This window comes from Arachis hypogaea, chromosome 20 (assembly GCF_003086295.3).
Source record: "Arachis hypogaea cultivar Tifrunner chromosome 20, arahy.Tifrunner.gnm2.J5K5, whole genome shotgun sequence".
Taxonomy (NCBI): Eukaryota; Viridiplantae; Streptophyta; class Magnoliopsida; order Fabales; family Fabaceae; genus Arachis; species Arachis hypogaea.
Genome location: NC_092055.1, coordinates 130818540 through 130834896, shown reverse-complemented (window position 1 = coordinate 130834896; position 16357 = coordinate 130818540). Strand labels below are relative to the sequence as shown.

Genomic DNA, 16357 nt, shown 5'->3' with positions numbered 1-16357 from the left:
TTTTATCCATTAAATCTTTTTAAAATAAATGGTGAGGATTGAGTGTAAGTTATTATACTTACACTCGGAGTCAATGGATCCCTCTTATATATCATCAATTAATAAATATTATGTAATATTTACTGCATAAAGATCATTCCCTCAATCCAAATTTTCTGGAATTTGAAGATACCTCTTCAGCCTTGGCTCCCACCAGATGTAGGCCACATTTGTCCTTATCAACACCGTCCCAGGAAGATAAGGTAGCCAATAAAGCATGGATAGAAGTCAATATGTCTCCACAAGTGAGCTTAAGTCTAACTTGCTCCTCAAAGATATTATTCATTGCATTGACCTGCAAAATAAAAGTGCAGACACACAGTGAAACAATCAGTGGCAGCTATCCTGTATGAAACAATTATTTACAATACAGACCCCGTCATTTTCATACCAAATCTGGAAACGTTGTGGCCTTGGACCAACGAGGATGTTGACAAAGATGGTACAATATTTTCCCACGCACCTGAGTTTAAAATGGGTTTAAAAAACATAAATATGAAGTAGATATCCATTGAATTAATAAATTCCACAACGTCAATTATATAGTGCCTAAATTTTATAAACCTTGTATTTTATAGCGTTTAAAGTCTACCTTCGGATCACATTCTTTATCCACTAATTTGAAGAGTACATCCCATGTAAGAGCATGAGTAGCAGAGAAGAAATATGAAATAATTAATATCATGCCCATTTTCCACTTCTCTACAGAAGACCACACATCACTGCCTATTTTCTTCTGAACTGCTAAATTATCCATGTCTGTGGAATCATCATTAACATCTAATTCCACATCCACAATTCTACTTTTACTGCTGTCATATAGGCAGGAACTTTGAATACCATCAGTAGCTATATCTTGTGTGACTGTCTGAGACTGAAGGTTAATCACATGCTGAGCATAACCTTCATATAGATCAACAAATGCATTCAATAATCTCTCAACAGATTGGATTACATCACCAAATGGGGCAACTTCCAACAAATTTAGATCCCTCCATTCTTTAAATATTGGAGTGGAGAGAAAACTATGAACAGCAACAGCAAGAGAACTCGTTTCATCACAAGCAGGATCACAAATTAAGCAACTGTAAGACCGTTCATCATGATATTTTTGAATGATTCCAACAGCAATATCAAGCATCTCTTGCAGGCATTTGTATAATTTTGAAAGGAATAAAACATTTATTTTCCTGAAAGAATACAAAAGCACATGTAAGAAAACAAAAACTAGTTGGCAAACTGTCAGCAAATATCAGGCGAAAAATAATTGTCGTGTGAGTGAATGCACATGTGGACAATATGGTATTATTTTAAACCATACAGTTGTTTATTTTGGAATAACTTAGCTGGTTAAAATATTTAAAACATATCGATATGTTCTATGCTAAAATTCTCACATGTCAAATACAGGATATTTGAACTTGCGAACCAACTAAGCTCACAAATTCCTAATGGCACATATTTTGAACACAGCAGGAGCCCTGGCAAAACCACCAGAAATATTATAATCTCAAATTGCTAATGGCTAATATTGTGGCTAACACCTTTTATCAAAATAATATATTGAGGCTGACTCCAAGTCTCTCTGAATTAATACTATCAATTCAGAGCATAACAAGACATTAAATAATACAATGACACAAAGGTATAAAAAATAAGTATATAATAACGTTAGGCTTTTGCCATTTCATTCACCCTAAAATACTGCAAAGGGTAACACCATCAGGAAGGTAAAAAAGACAGCAATAACATGTTCACCGATATACATCCATCATGTATAACATAACACCAGTATCAAAAGTACATTAAAAAAAAGGATTATAAAAAATAAACCAAAGGTGACAAACCTTGTGTAAAAAGAACTGTAAAGAACATTAGACAAGAGAGAACATATCAAGAAAATATCAGGTAACTGCCTCTCATTGCTATCCTCTGTCACAAAAACTCCAAGAATAGCTTTCTCCATCTCGTGCATCAGCTGATCACTTATTTCACGAGGAACACGTACACAGGGAGAACTTTGAAATCGAGAGCCCTGGAAAACTTTTCCTTGTGTTAAAATCATGGAAGATAAAAATTACAAGCTTCTTTAAATGAGACCTACCACATCAACTTTAGAAACTTTGTCGGTTTTTGTGAGAGCTTCCATAGAGCAATCCAAAAAGTCAAGGAGAACTCGGTGTTTAGGATCTTCTAACTAGAATCAAAATCAAAATCAGATTTCAATCTAAGAAAAACCACTAGAACCAAAAACTACCCAGGGGTAGGAGACACTAAGTTGTACCTTATGATAATCATCTAGAGTTTCAGAGGTATTGCAAATGCTGTAAACAAGAGGAAATTCTTTAGAGTATTGAATAAGAGGAATACAACCTGCACAAAGTGCATACATAGCACTAGGCAGCAAAAAGACAATCCGCTCATCCAATGTTGAATATCCCTGCATAACAACAAACAGAAAACTGAAACTAAAGTAGAAGAACATTAGGCACTCCCTGCATTTTTAGGATGTGCCATCCAGCAATATTGCCAACTAATAGAAAAGAAAGAACTCAGAGATATATATTAATTACTGAGCTTAGCACAGATGAGATCTTACATACAATGAGGTGATAGCTTGTGGTGGAAGCTATAACAAAGAGCTTATGGCAGCTGTAACTAACTCAGCTGTCCTATCCTAGCTGGCTCTGCTGTTCTAAGTTCTAACTAACTCCTACTTCTCTATACTTTACTAGCTTACTCTATTACCAACAGATATTACAGAATATATAACAGGAGATTTACAATATTTTGTTCAAAACAATTTAAGGCAAACACACCTTCAAATTAAGATCACTCAAAATTGATCTCAAAAGGTTCTTCCTCAAATGTAAACTATCTCGCAAATCAGCCTGCACAATACGGAGACAATATATTAAATATAAAAGTGGTTCAATGTAGCAAACTTATCATTTTTACCAATGAAAACCTGAAATTCACCCACATGTACAACATATAAAAACCATTGCAAAACTTTGTCTTTATTATGTGCCAATATATATAATGCCATGTAAAGAATAAGGATATACAAGAAGACATAAAAAGGTACAGAATGAAGACTTAAAAGGTTGCTTATATTTCACTTGCATAAATGCTAAGCATATATTGCAAAAATTTATCTTTGTAAGGAAAATAAAATTTAATTTAGACACTGATAATTACAAACAACAAAGATGAGGAATACTCCTAAATCAGTGTGACACTTTCCAATCCCTTAACACATCATTTTAGTGTAACTCTGAGAAATAGCGGTTAGCTTTACACGAGATAGAGGTCCACCAAATCTTATCTCAAATAAGTCCTATGTAATATAAGTTTCCATAAAAAATGAGGTTTTAGTTCCGACCAAAGACCATATCATTACATAGATTCCATGTTGCCATAAAGTTTGACCTCTTTCTTATTTTACAAAACAAGCTAAACTTCAAGAACTGACTGAAATCATCAGCAGTTCTTGTAGAAACAATTATTTTCAAATTAAATTCTGCAAAATAAATTGCATGCTCAAAAACTACAAGGCTTCTCCCATCTTATATAAACATCATTTTAAGATAACGACTAGTCAAACATCAATTATATATATATTATTACATAAAAAATATATGACACTTCACTGTCAACTTACATGAGAATTTTTCTTTGAGAAGTAGCATGAGAAGAAATACAATATGGGTCTGCATTAAAAGTAAATCAAGAGATAATAAGAATTAATGATGCAATAATTATATATCAAGTATGAAAAAAAAAAACCATATTCATAAAAGAACTGAAAAAAAAGGGACAAGAGTGAATGGCTAATTCGGAATACTAGAGAGGCTCACATGACCCATCTTCAATGAAAAGCTTCATATACACTGCTCATTCAACTTCATAAAATTCAACAAAGATGTTCTACCGGATACAAACTTTTTAATGCATAAAACTTGTTTCTTTTTTCACATTTGTCATTGCCACCACAATTGTTTATTTCAATTTCTATCGTCACATTCATAAATATGGGATAGTCTCACACATTATAACAAAGAAATGCTAGTCACAAAACTGTAGCCTTTATGCTGAGTTTCAAATTAGTATCTTGAGCAGAGTAATTACCTAGCTTAAAGAAAAGGACAGTCTGGTGCACAAGTAATTACCTAGCTTACAGTGGGTTTTATTTTTTGTATTTAAGCAATTATTGTATCAATGAGCTCATGGATACTTCTATGATATATTGACCTGGCAACCCAATTTCAGTCAGTGCCACCTTTCTAAATAATCATGAACATAGTATCAGGGAGTTATCTAGAACCACGGTAATATGAGCACCTAAGCTCCAAGTCACTTTTTGGATACATAATGTATCATGTATACTGAATTAACCTACAGCCTTCAATGATAAATCTTTATTTATTCAGTTACAGTCTTAAAACTACAGTTTTCATTTCATCTGATCATTCAACATACAAAGGCACTTACATTGAAGTTGGTCTTTTAAATAACTGAAGATCCCACACATCTTGTGGTACAACGCATGTATTTATCATATCCTGAATAAAAGCATGTGAGATAGAGATTTCTCATGAATTAACAAGAAGCTTGACTCTGTGAAGTCTACAACTCACACTTGATGTTATATAACTAAGCAGCACCAACGCAGCATCGACCTGCATCAATGTGATCATTCAAAATCTAAAATGACAACATACAAAAACTATAACAATGAATTTCCACTTTACTAATAAGAGAACAACATTAAAATAAAGGGTAAGTATACTTTTTGTCCCTAACATTTTCGAAAAGTTTCGAAATACCCTTAACGTTTAATTTGATTCAATTTTATCAGTAACGTTTGAAATGAGTTTTAACTTTACCTTTCATCTTAAATTTTTGTCAATCAATTTTTTTGCGGAAACTATAGAGAGATCAAGCTCATGAGCCATATCATGAAGTTATGAGAAAGAATGATAAAACAGAAGCTGAGACAAGAGACACAAGTAACAAAGAACCAATTTGGTTTTATGCCAGGTATATCCACCACTGAAGCTACATACTTGTTAAGAAGGATGGAGAGGTATCGCAGTAATAAAAAAGATCTATATAAGGAGTTTATTGATTTGGAAAAAGCGTACGATAGGGTGCCAAGAGAAGACTTATGGAAGATTTTAGAAAGGAAATGAGTAAAGATCGCATATATTCGTGCAATTAAAGACATGTATAATGGGACTACAACTAGAGTGAAGACTCAAGGTGGTGTGACAGAAGAATTTCCTATTGGTATAGGATTACACCAGGAATCATCTTTAAGACCATACATTTTCACATTAGTCTTAGAAGTACTCGCAGAGCATATCCAAGAGCCTGTGCTATGGTGCATGCTTTTTGCCAATGATATCGTTCTTACGAGAGAGTCAAGGGAAGACCTAAATAAGAAGTTGGATTTCTTGAGAGAAGCTCTAGAAGTGTATGGTCTGCGAATAAGCCGTAGTCAGGTGGAATATATGGAATGTAAGCTCGGTCGTCGAAGGAAAAACCCTAATACAGAGGTGAAGAATGGAGAAAACACCCTACGAAAAGTTAAAATTTTAAGTATCTTAGATGCATCATACAGGATCATAGAGATATTGAACATGATGTAAATCATAGGATCCAAGCAGGATGGTCAAAATGACGGAGCGCGTCTGGTTTCATATGTAATAAAAAAGTGTCTTCAAAACTTAAAGGTAAAATCTATCGCATTGCTATCAGACCGGTTATGCTTTATGGTACAGAGTGTTCGGCGGCCAAAGGAAGCACGAACATAAGTTAACTATAGTAGAGATGAAGATGTTGAGATGGATGAGTGGTCATCCACAATTGAATAGAATAAGGAACAAAGATATAAGAGAGAGTTAGAGTAACACCTATTGCGAAAAAGATGGTAAAATCGCATCTCAGGTGGTTTGAACATGTGAGAAAAAGACCGACAGAGCACCCAGTCAAGAGGGTGGATGAGATGGAAGATGGACAAGGGGTAAAAGGCAAAGGAAGACCATCCATGAGGTGTTCAAACGAAATCTACATGTAAACGGTCTCTCTAGACATGATACATGATAGAGCTCAATAGCGTCGTTTGATCCATGTAGCCGACCCCACCTAGTGGGACAATGCTCTGTTGTTCTTGTTTGTATAACTTTAATTAATCACATTATCATTATCAACATCATATCATCCTTCCTTATTTTCCTTATTTCCCATCTCAGCAACCTTTCCACCTTTCCACTTCCATCATCAACATCATCACCCACTATTCCACTACTCATCCCACAACCACCACACCTGCCTCACTCCACCTCCATTATCAATATCATCATCTCATCCTCACCACTGCACCTTGCCGCCACCTCCAATGCGTGTCACAAACTCCCCCCACCTCCATCATCTTCTCATGTCTCTGGCACCACACCCCCCTCATCCTCCCGCCATTGCCACTCACCTCCATCATTCCCACAACAGCAACAACACGCCCATTAAATCCACCTCTCACCCCAGCTGCCCTCTCTCTAACAGTGAGGTGGGGGAGATGCAGAATGATGCAAGGATAAAGATGCAGGTTGAGAATGAGAGGTGGTGGATAAGTGTTGTAGATGTGAAGATGCAACGGGAGTGTGATGATGCAGTGTGTGAATGTTGAGAGACCTGTCTTGAGGTGCAGGGCTCAATGCAGAAGCAGTAGTAAGAGGAAGAAAGATAAGACACATTATGATTTGGAGGGAGGGTGAGGATGATGATGAGGAATGCTCCTTGTAGGGAAACTCATACTCATGAAATGTTATATCCTTTGAAATAAAAACCTGCCATTAGCATCCAAACAATTGACCACTTTGTATGATTGGTTGTATACTAAAAAGGTATTCTAAGAGGAACAAAATGCATATTTATTTTTGTTATATGGTCTTAAATAGGGGTAACAAGCGCACCCAAAAACCTTAAGAGCATAATAATAGGTTTCGTATGAAATAAACACTCAAAGGGGGATGAGAAGCTAAGATTAGAGCGGGTAGCCTATTGCATGCTTATAATAATAAGATTTTATAATCGATTACATGTGCAGTTTTTCTTCATTTTTTGTGCATATACAAGTATTTTTAGTTCATCCGCCATTTCCTGCAACACCATATGCCATTATCCAATGGTGGATTTTCGGCTCTTTACCGTAAGCCGCCATCCGCAATCAAAAGCAATTCTTTTGTGGTGTGATTCTCCTAAAAATCTTCCTAGACAGATGCTAAACTAAAAATGAGAAAAAGAACTTTAACTAAAGTATCCAAAAGTGCCGAGCTTCTTCCTCCATCTCTAACTACTACGCTACCTTTCATCTAGTCTACACAAGTTACTATTGCTTCCGCAGGCCTTTTCAACACATCTCAACTATTTAAGTGAAATTTCACCATTTTGGAATAGTGCTACATCAACTTTTTCCCTCATACTCATTCCTAATCCTTTCATGTCTGGTGTATCCACTCATCCAGGACACCAACTCATCTTTGCATTTATCATTTTTTCTTGTAGGTATTTTCCTTTTTTGGGTGCAATTCTTGGTGTCTTACTGCCCAATAATCAGTATAATACCCTAAAATATGATGAACTCTATAACTAGAGTGGTAAGTTTATCATAGATAACATCTGTGAAATATTGATTACCCAGTTACAGAGATTAGAAATGCAAAATTTACAGGCTGTTTCTAACGGTAGCCAAGGACCTACATTACCCTTGCCAGAAATTAATAGATTCATGAGAAGAGACAGGAAGGGCATGCAATTATGATGTAGCTAGCTAAAGTGATTCATGAGGCTATCAATGGAACAAATATAGGGTGAAATTTTCTTTTGAAAAAAAAATACAGGGTGAAATGAATAAATATGTAATTATGCTGGTCAGCTTGTGTACATAGAGTCAGAATACAGGAGGCAGAGATATTGAAAATATCTACATATAACAAGAACTTCAACCATTAAAATCTTGAGCCAGATTATGTCAACAAAACTTACAAGAGGGCTTATGTTGCTGAAAATTGGCAATGCATGCACTAAAGTACTCCATATTAGTTGCCAACCACTGATGAACTGCAAAAATTCATTTGACCAACTTAATGTATGATTTAGTAAGAAAACGTAAAAGCAACAAAGATAGTGACAAGTGACAACTGTCTACGACAGGCTTAAAAATTATCTTTGATGATAAAAATGTTAGAACTCAGTGATTGCTAAGTAATGTCTCTTTCTTTAATGCTTTAGTACAAACTTTAAATGAAAGGTTATTCAAAACTTTCAATCGGTGAAATTCAGACATGGAAGGTAAATTTCAATACTGTATATTGTTGTCACTTTAATATTCAGTAACTTTTCTCAACATTGCTTGGCTTATTGAATGTTGTAACCCATTCACCAAAATATATCGCCAGATTATTAAATGCACACTGAACACCTACCATTTCTCTTCCAATTTCTCCTCCAGAACTTAAGAATAACAATGAATGAGGAGGATAAGGTATCCTCATAACCAACAAATAAAGGAAAACATAACAGAGGATTGAAGGGCATATTAATCCTCAAGATAAGCAATACTATTTTCACACATGATCATCCATTATCAATGGCAACTATTATTGTCATGTTGAGACTGGGTATTAGAATTTAGAGGCATCAGCGCAGGATAAATCAAAAAGGACCAGTGAGACTGTGTTTTCATGTTTGTGTGTGTGCGCATGCATGAGAGAGAGAGAGAGAGAGAGAGAGAGAGAGAGAGACCTCATTTAATTTAGAAGATGGCACTGATGATATCACCATCATTGAATCTGGAAGAAACAGAACAGATGAAAGTTCCTGCAAACTCCTTCAGAAGCAAGAGGAAAATCAGGGCCCACATATCAACTCCACTAGAACAGAATGACATATCTATTTATAATATATTAAAACAGAGCCCAAGGTAGCCTATAGATGCATTGTTATGAAAGATTACAACTGTCACAAATAACAAATAACAACATAAATATGTGTACACCTAAATGTATATTTCTAATTCTAGAACACCCATTTACATTCATAGTATAACTATTCTAAAGAAATCGAGTTTTTGTTTTTGTGGTCTTATTGTATTTTATTCTTCTTTCCCAAAACAAATGAATGCTCATAGCTTGATCCTGTGCAATTAATACGTTGGTCAAAGATTTTTTAGTATCCATGACCATCGCCAAAATTTACTATGCAAAATAGCCAGATTGAAACGGCGGAAAAAGATCATAATAAAAAAAGGCAAAAAATCCAACAAGCAACAACAGAAACAAATGAATCAGCAAATAGTAGTAGCAAAGAAAAAGTAGAAGACAATCAAATGCAAATTTCATGACGAGCAAACTTTACTCCAAACATTCAAGTGGAGGAAAACAAAACAAACATCACCAACAAGTAGCAACGCTGGAAAAAGGAAGACACCAAAAGCGGAAAAAAAAAATAAGTAGAAAACTATATTGAGCAACTTTAGTTGATTTACTACTTAAGACATTATAACCGTTAACAATTTTAAATGTATTCAGACATGATTAAACCAAAAATTCAATAATACATTATTTATCGCATTATTCAATTAAATTCTTTGTATAAATATACACTATTTTATTTAAATAATATTAGAAAATCTAATAAAGAAAAACTATCATAAGAAAATCATAATTCAAATTCTCTGCGCATCACGCGGATCAAAATCTAGTTTGATATCAAAAAGAAATGAATAAAACTAGAGATTATTATCAAGTAAAAACATGTAAAGAACAACAGGACAATGCCAACTTATTCACATGCATATGATAAGATCAACAAAAAACAAAGCATACCGCAGAGTCCATAACAAACCATCATAGGCACGCTCCACATTGGCACAATTCACAATCCTGCAATATTATCTCAACTTTGTTAAGTGAACAGTGACCATGACCATTCTTTCCTACAGAGATATGGCATGCATAAACAAATATTCAATTTAAATTTCAAACCATTACCAAGATAACTGAGCATTCAAAATAATACATCTTAACCAGTAAATTGTCGAGAATAAATTCTCCCAAAGTATGCGCAAAATTACAACACTTTATATATTAAAATGGGAAGAATATCACCAAGAGCATGGAGATACTCCCAAGCTAATATAACTCTTCATAAATACAGAGGGGTTATATAAAAAATAAAATAGTATAACAAAGGAAACAGCATGATAGAGAAGTTTGTGAATGAGACATGTCATGCTTTCAATCTTGAAAAGTGTATGTTTAAAAAATATATAAAGAAAAGAGAGGGCAATAATGCCAGGAACAATACTGTCCAAACATTTCAATGCAATTCCTTTTGAGTAGGAAAATATAAAACTCTTTGGAATAATGCAAATATGAGGGAGCTAATATTCCACCTGAAACAAATGACTGAAGCAACTATTACTATGTCTACCTTGTGAATCCCGAATTACCTGTCAAAGGTCATCCATATGCCTTCAAACCAGTAGAGAAAAAGATCTTTGGGAATGCAACTATGGTAATTTCGAATAAGAGAACAAAATGCAGCATTCCTGTGGAGCAAATATCCTCCATCAATTACCATCATGATAATTAATTTAAACAGGGACATGGATGGGTGTATTTATCTACATCAGTTATTAATTTTCACTTTCCTTGTGATGATGCCTTTTTTATTCTGTAATCTCTCTTACATTCTATCTGTCTATCCAGCAGGGGGGGAAATCTTGCTTAATTACCTCTGTCATGAAACCGTCTCTTGTAAAATAAGTATAGTAAAAATACATGAATCATTTATATTTAACACGTCTCCTCATACAAGAGCATCTTTTAGGCTTAAAACATGAACAGTGCAGAAAGCCATCTTATGTCATACTAAAATCATTTTCATTATTATTTATTTAAAAGAATGGGGGGCAGCAGGATCAAACTCTAGACCCTTTTAGTCAGAGGCTCTAGTATCATATCATAAAACTTAAGTTGTCATGTAAAAGCTCGTATCTAACAACCTCTATCTACACTTCACATTCTACTAACATATATAAGTTAATAAAAGTATAAATTTACAGAGAATAATTAAATACATAGTCAAACAATCATCATATTCATGTTCTATTTCTTGGGGACAAAATAGAAAATGAGTGCACCCGACAACTATGCTTATAAATTACCATAGCCATTTGCCTTTCATGAGTGCCTCCCTCATAATCCCAGCAGCAGGTTCCCTCTTTACCCGTTTTTCACTAGAAGATTCTCTGGTTGTATTAAGGCAAGCCTGATCAACAAATCGGGTTAGCAAAAAATAAGCAAATTCTTATAGCAAAAAAGACCAAAAAAGAAAATACCACATTTACTAAATCAACTAACATAAAAATGTAATATGCTCAAAATTTATACACAAACACTATATGCAAATTATATATGTCGATAACTCTACATAATACGCAGAAATGTTATCATTCTAAAAACAAGAAAGATCATGGTAACAAATATTCAAGAACATTGTGGCAAGAAAAACATAAATGTTACCAAGGAGAAAAGAGGGCAAGTTTAACTGATGAAAATAAAACAACCACCAAAATAGAAATAGAAATATAAATAATAACAGGAAAAAGACAGCAACACTGTTCAGCTTCTCCACAAATAAAAATGAATATCAACCACAAAATAAAATATGGAGGTTTAAAAAAAAAGCACCAGAGAACTCCACAAGGACAATACCATCCCAAAAAATGTCATTTAACATATAGGGTGCCTTCTTCAATCAAACACAGAAGCACTGCTACTAAAAGACACAATGCTAGAATACTATGGCCTCATCTTTATTGAAACATCTAGAACAAAGGACAAGAAACTGCTCCACAGCAAACCCAGTATTCATTAACCACACTAGACACACTCAAGAAAAGAAAGCATAATTAAAACAGCTGTGTTTTATCTTACTAATTATATCAGATAAAAAATAATTTGCAGAGTGTGGGTAACGATGACTGAGTTTACAGTAACTACCCGATAAAATATAACTGCAGCAAGTTCCACCAAGCCACAATGTGAACTAGTCAAAGCTCCAAGTTTATCATCTTTATTTCCATCTCCCCTGGTCAGAAAGCTCATTGTGATCATTGGTGGGTACCAGAAAAACCAGGCATCAAATATACAAGATATGAACATCAGAATTTGGAAACACTCACCTAGGCATTGAAGTACAAGACATGCTACCCTGATCAAGATCCTTACAAATCACATCCAAAAGTTGTTCCACCAGTAAACAACTATCAGCAGCACCCCTCATCAAATTTAATTGTATCCTTGAATACAATATAAGTGAATCCTGTAACAGACATTGGGTTTAAAAAATAAAAAATAAAAACAATTTATAAGTTTAATGCGGTATTTTGCATTTAAATACAATGATAAGATACCTTAAGCACTCGATCATGTGTTGTCAGCCAACAGCGAAACACGAACTGCTGTATAGCATTATGAATCTCTAACAACTGACAGCCCAAATTTGGGCCATCATTTAACAAATATGTATTAATACACTCAACAAGCTTGCGTGATATCTTTCCCTCTTCCCTAAAGAAAGAAACCAAGATAAGACATTGTATCCAGATGAACAGAAAATAATAGTAGAGACAGAGTTACAATAAAATGGAAGCAACTTAAGAGTACCTGATCAACAAACAGATCCTAACAAATCCCTTAACAAGGTCTTCTCTTATACTATCAGGATAGTCTCCAGGAGGATTTTCCAAAAGAGAATGAAGCGTCAATATATAGCGGAAGACCTCCTCCTTGGAAGTATAATGACTAATATTTTTCACATTCAAGCTTGCTTCAACCTTCTCAATGTACAGAAACACCAAGTCTTGCCAAAAAAAAAAACAAAGAAAGAAAACAAACAATAAATGAATATAGAAGATTAAAATGATCATGTTGACAAGATGCAAAGATAACGCATGCCTCAATTACAGAAACTTACTGCAGTAAATCCGTTTCTTCATTTGAAGACTATAATCGCCAACTGCCAGAAGATGTCGAAGGATAATTCCATACTCTGACTGGAAGCTTGGAACATTACTCAGGACTTCCCAAACATGGTTAAAAAGTGGTTTAACCACAGATGACAATGGCAGAGTTTTTCCTAAAAACAGAGGAAAACAAGTAACTAAGGAGATGGAAACCTGGAAGGTGCTTCAAATATAAAATTTTTAAGATAGATTTACCATAATGGTAGCAATAGATATTAAGAAAACAATTAAAAAACAATAGACCATCAAAAGTATCAACACTCATTAAATGAGAAATCATACACAGATTTTCTTTTTTATAAACTAGAAAACAAAGGACCAGATTGAGTAAATGCACCTTTTAAATGAGCAACCATAGTCCAACGATAAGGCAGTAATCAAATTCTTACCAGAAGAATACTACACAACGAATCCTTAAAAATGATTAATTTTAGACTTCAACAAATCTATGCATTAAAAGAAACCACAATATTGTACAACGAGGAGAATAGTAAAAACGCAACAAAGATTTCTTGAGTTCTTGCAATCTTGCATTTTACATTGTTTTGAGGGATATCTTTGGCCAGCATTAAATGCAGAGAAATTTCCTAGTCCTTTTATTTTGGAGTGAAAAAATTTCTTAGAAGCAATGATGACTCTCTTAGGGGTAGTCTTCCACTCGTTACAACCTTAAATATCACCAGAAAATAGTTTTTGACACCCCTACTATATTTAGACTTTTGAAGATAATATGAAGTTTTGGACACTCTCATTATCAACATTGCTACTTTTTTCCCCACATCTTCATTTCATGTTCTGAAACTCCGAAGATAATGGTAGAGGTATTTAAAACCAATAGCCAACAAAGTTAAGGTGTATAGAAACAGATGGAAAAAGCCAGCTTCTAAGAGGCTCATTGATCAAAGCATGACGACTTTACAAAATTAGTTCCCACTAAAAACCATCTCAAGGGATGGAAGTGAAAAATATAAAACAGCGAAGCAATATAATATAAGCAAGTTTTAGGAAAAGGCAGTATAAATTTACTCAATGTCTTAAATCTTTAAAAAACAATGATGAATAAAATTAAATTTGAGAGAGAGAGAGAGAGAGAGAGAGAGAGGATCTCATAAGGTGGTTATGATTTGAAGTTTACTTATACTAATAGCTCGTTAGTATATAAAAATGGATCTCTTACAAACTCTAAATCCTAATATATATAAAAATGGATCTCTTACAATTGCCTTGTTTATTTGTTCTTCTTTGAGAGTTTACCTGTCTTCTAGCCACACTAGGTTCTCATCAAAGGGGGAGGGGAATTAAGCTTGTTACCAACTAAACTAAACTGACCTGAATATTTTGCTTCTTCAGCTCGTTGTACAACAACTCTAAGAGTCTTTGCATATATTATCTTTGGATTTCTCCGCTTACTTGACGATATTTCCGATGATGCACATTGAATAAGTAAAGATATGAGAAAGGGCCATGTTTCAGCTGCCAATATAAAATTTAAAAAAATAAAAAGAAGAATTCCATAAGTAAGATTACAACTTAGATCCAATAATATTATATGTATAGCATCAAAATGCAAGTAATAATGAACTTACAGTGAGGAACTTCATCAGGTCTAAGTTTTGTAGTATTCAATCCAATAAATTTGCAGAAGTTATATGATCTTTCCCCTTCTAACCAAGTATTTAACAACTTGATCCCTTCCTGATAATGTTTGACACAACAACACTCATGATAAATCCAAGTAAATAATGAATCATTCTTGGAGAATGTGCACATAAAAAGAAATCCAATGGTGAATATAGTGTAGCTGGATCAATTTCAAAACACAGCATGATATCGTAAAATGAATAAATGAAATGTATCACAATTTCTATCCAGACAAAACAGGCTGCTAGTTATCCCTGAATTTACTGATTTCAGTCAGCAACCAGGAACAAAGAACATCAAATCATTGCACACGTGTATTATTAATATAAGTCATTCAGTCCAGAGTATCAGACTTTTTTTACCAGTTGAACAGAACATGAGAGGCAAAACATAAATAAATATAACTTTTAATTTAATGATCCAACACTACTCTGCTCCAAATGTTCGTTTCTCTTTTTCTTAGGTTGACAACACAAACAATAATTCCAAAAAGTAAAAAAGGATGATATTCACTCGGAACTCAATACTCAGAGTTTTTATATACATTATTGTTTCTCATTTAACTCAATACTCACATTCTTTTATAGGCATTATTGTTTCTCACGTTAACTATAGTTTTAAAAAATAGCTGAACTGTTGAACTCTAAATCAACCAGCGAATCACTCTTTTAGTTTACTCTAACTAGCATATAAGGATTCTCGTGATCTCATCATAGCATCAAAGTTGCTTACTCCGGTTCAATTTACTATAAGCTTGTCAAAATCCATTGCAGTCAAAGCAACATTAATCTAAACACTAAACTCATCGCCTCATGCACAACATTAACAGCAAACACACTAACTTCCTTCTTTTTCTTTTAGTTTCTGTTTTCTATTTTTAATCCAAATCAGATTCCAGACATTTCTTCAAACACAAAAATTTCACCAAATGATGTGCTTCGAACAGCGATTAAAAGAGGTTTGATAAAAAAGAAATCAAGTTACTTCGCGAGCTTTGGCTTTATCGGAAGTGAGCTTGAACACAATTTCTTGAACATCTCTGGAAGTGACGATTGTCGCCATTGTCGCGGAGCACTGTGAAGGTTTAATGGAGTGCTCATGCAGAGAATCGAAGCTGATCGAAGAGGTTTTCGCAGTGAAATGGGGAAGCTAGGGTTTCGGAACTGGGAGAGGAGGGTTTAATGTTTTGTTTTTATGGCGGGAAAGCGAACGGTTTTAGCGTTTTTGTCTCCGAAGAAGCAAGTGAATTCTGAACATAAGATGACGGAAACTTGGAAATGCATAATTTTGGCAGCGTTTATGCTAAATTCGCCCTGAAGTAAAAATAAGTCAGAGAGCGTGATTATAAATTTAGAACTCTTTCCTAGTTTCCTTCCTTACTTTCGATTTTTTTTTTTAATCGTACAGTATTTTTATTTTTTCATATATTTTTTTAAAATTAATTTTAATATACTATCAGTGTAAAATAATTTTACATAAAGCATACAGGAGAGGACCACACATATCCCGCAAATCCATCTCATTCAAGTAGCGAGTTGACTTCGGTCTTCCTTTTGTCGCACGCCTGAATGTCCAATTCGTGAT

The 16357-nt window shown here is 34.2% G+C and overlaps 1 protein-coding gene across 5 annotated transcripts in view; it reads right to left on the bottom strand.

Annotated features, from left to right (window-relative positions):
* The window catches only part of LOC112784601 (serine/threonine-protein kinase ATM), a 47784-nt gene extending 31646 nt beyond the window's left edge, over positions 1-16138 (bottom strand). For all 5 annotated transcript variants that reach the window (XR_003816535.2, XR_011878295.1, XM_025827868.3 and 2 more), the window contains exons 1-23: positions 15758-16138; positions 14719-14827; positions 14462-14605; positions 13084-13245; positions 12774-12969; positions 12521-12677; positions 12290-12429; positions 12108-12195; positions 11270-11373; positions 10553-10651; positions 9927-9983; positions 8845-8929; positions 8086-8160; positions 4680-4721; positions 4534-4604; positions 3704-3752; positions 2859-2930; positions 2324-2479; positions 2144-2236; positions 1887-2074; positions 632-1229; positions 431-502; positions 173-334 (exon numbers count right to left, since the gene is read on the bottom strand). Coding sequence is in view for 3 of the 5 variants with exons in the window: in XM_025827868.3 (XP_025683653.1) it covers positions 173-334; positions 431-502; positions 632-1229; positions 1887-2074; positions 2144-2236; positions 2324-2479; positions 2859-2930; positions 3704-3752; positions 4534-4604; positions 4680-4721; positions 8086-8160; positions 8845-8929; positions 9927-9983; positions 10553-10651; positions 11270-11373; positions 12108-12195; positions 12290-12429; positions 12521-12677; positions 12774-12969; positions 13084-13245; positions 14462-14605; positions 14719-14827; positions 15758-15835 (2997 nt within the window). In the remaining 2 variants the exon portion in view is untranslated. The remainder of the gene's footprint in view (positions 1-172; positions 335-430; positions 503-631; positions 1230-1886; positions 2075-2143; positions 2237-2323; positions 2480-2858; positions 2931-3703; positions 3753-4533; positions 4605-4679; positions 4722-8085; positions 8161-8844; positions 8930-9926; positions 9984-10552; positions 10652-11269; positions 11374-12107; positions 12196-12289; positions 12430-12520; positions 12678-12773; positions 12970-13083; positions 13246-14461; positions 14606-14718; positions 14828-15757) is intronic.
* Positions 16139-16357: the final 219 nt, after the last annotated feature.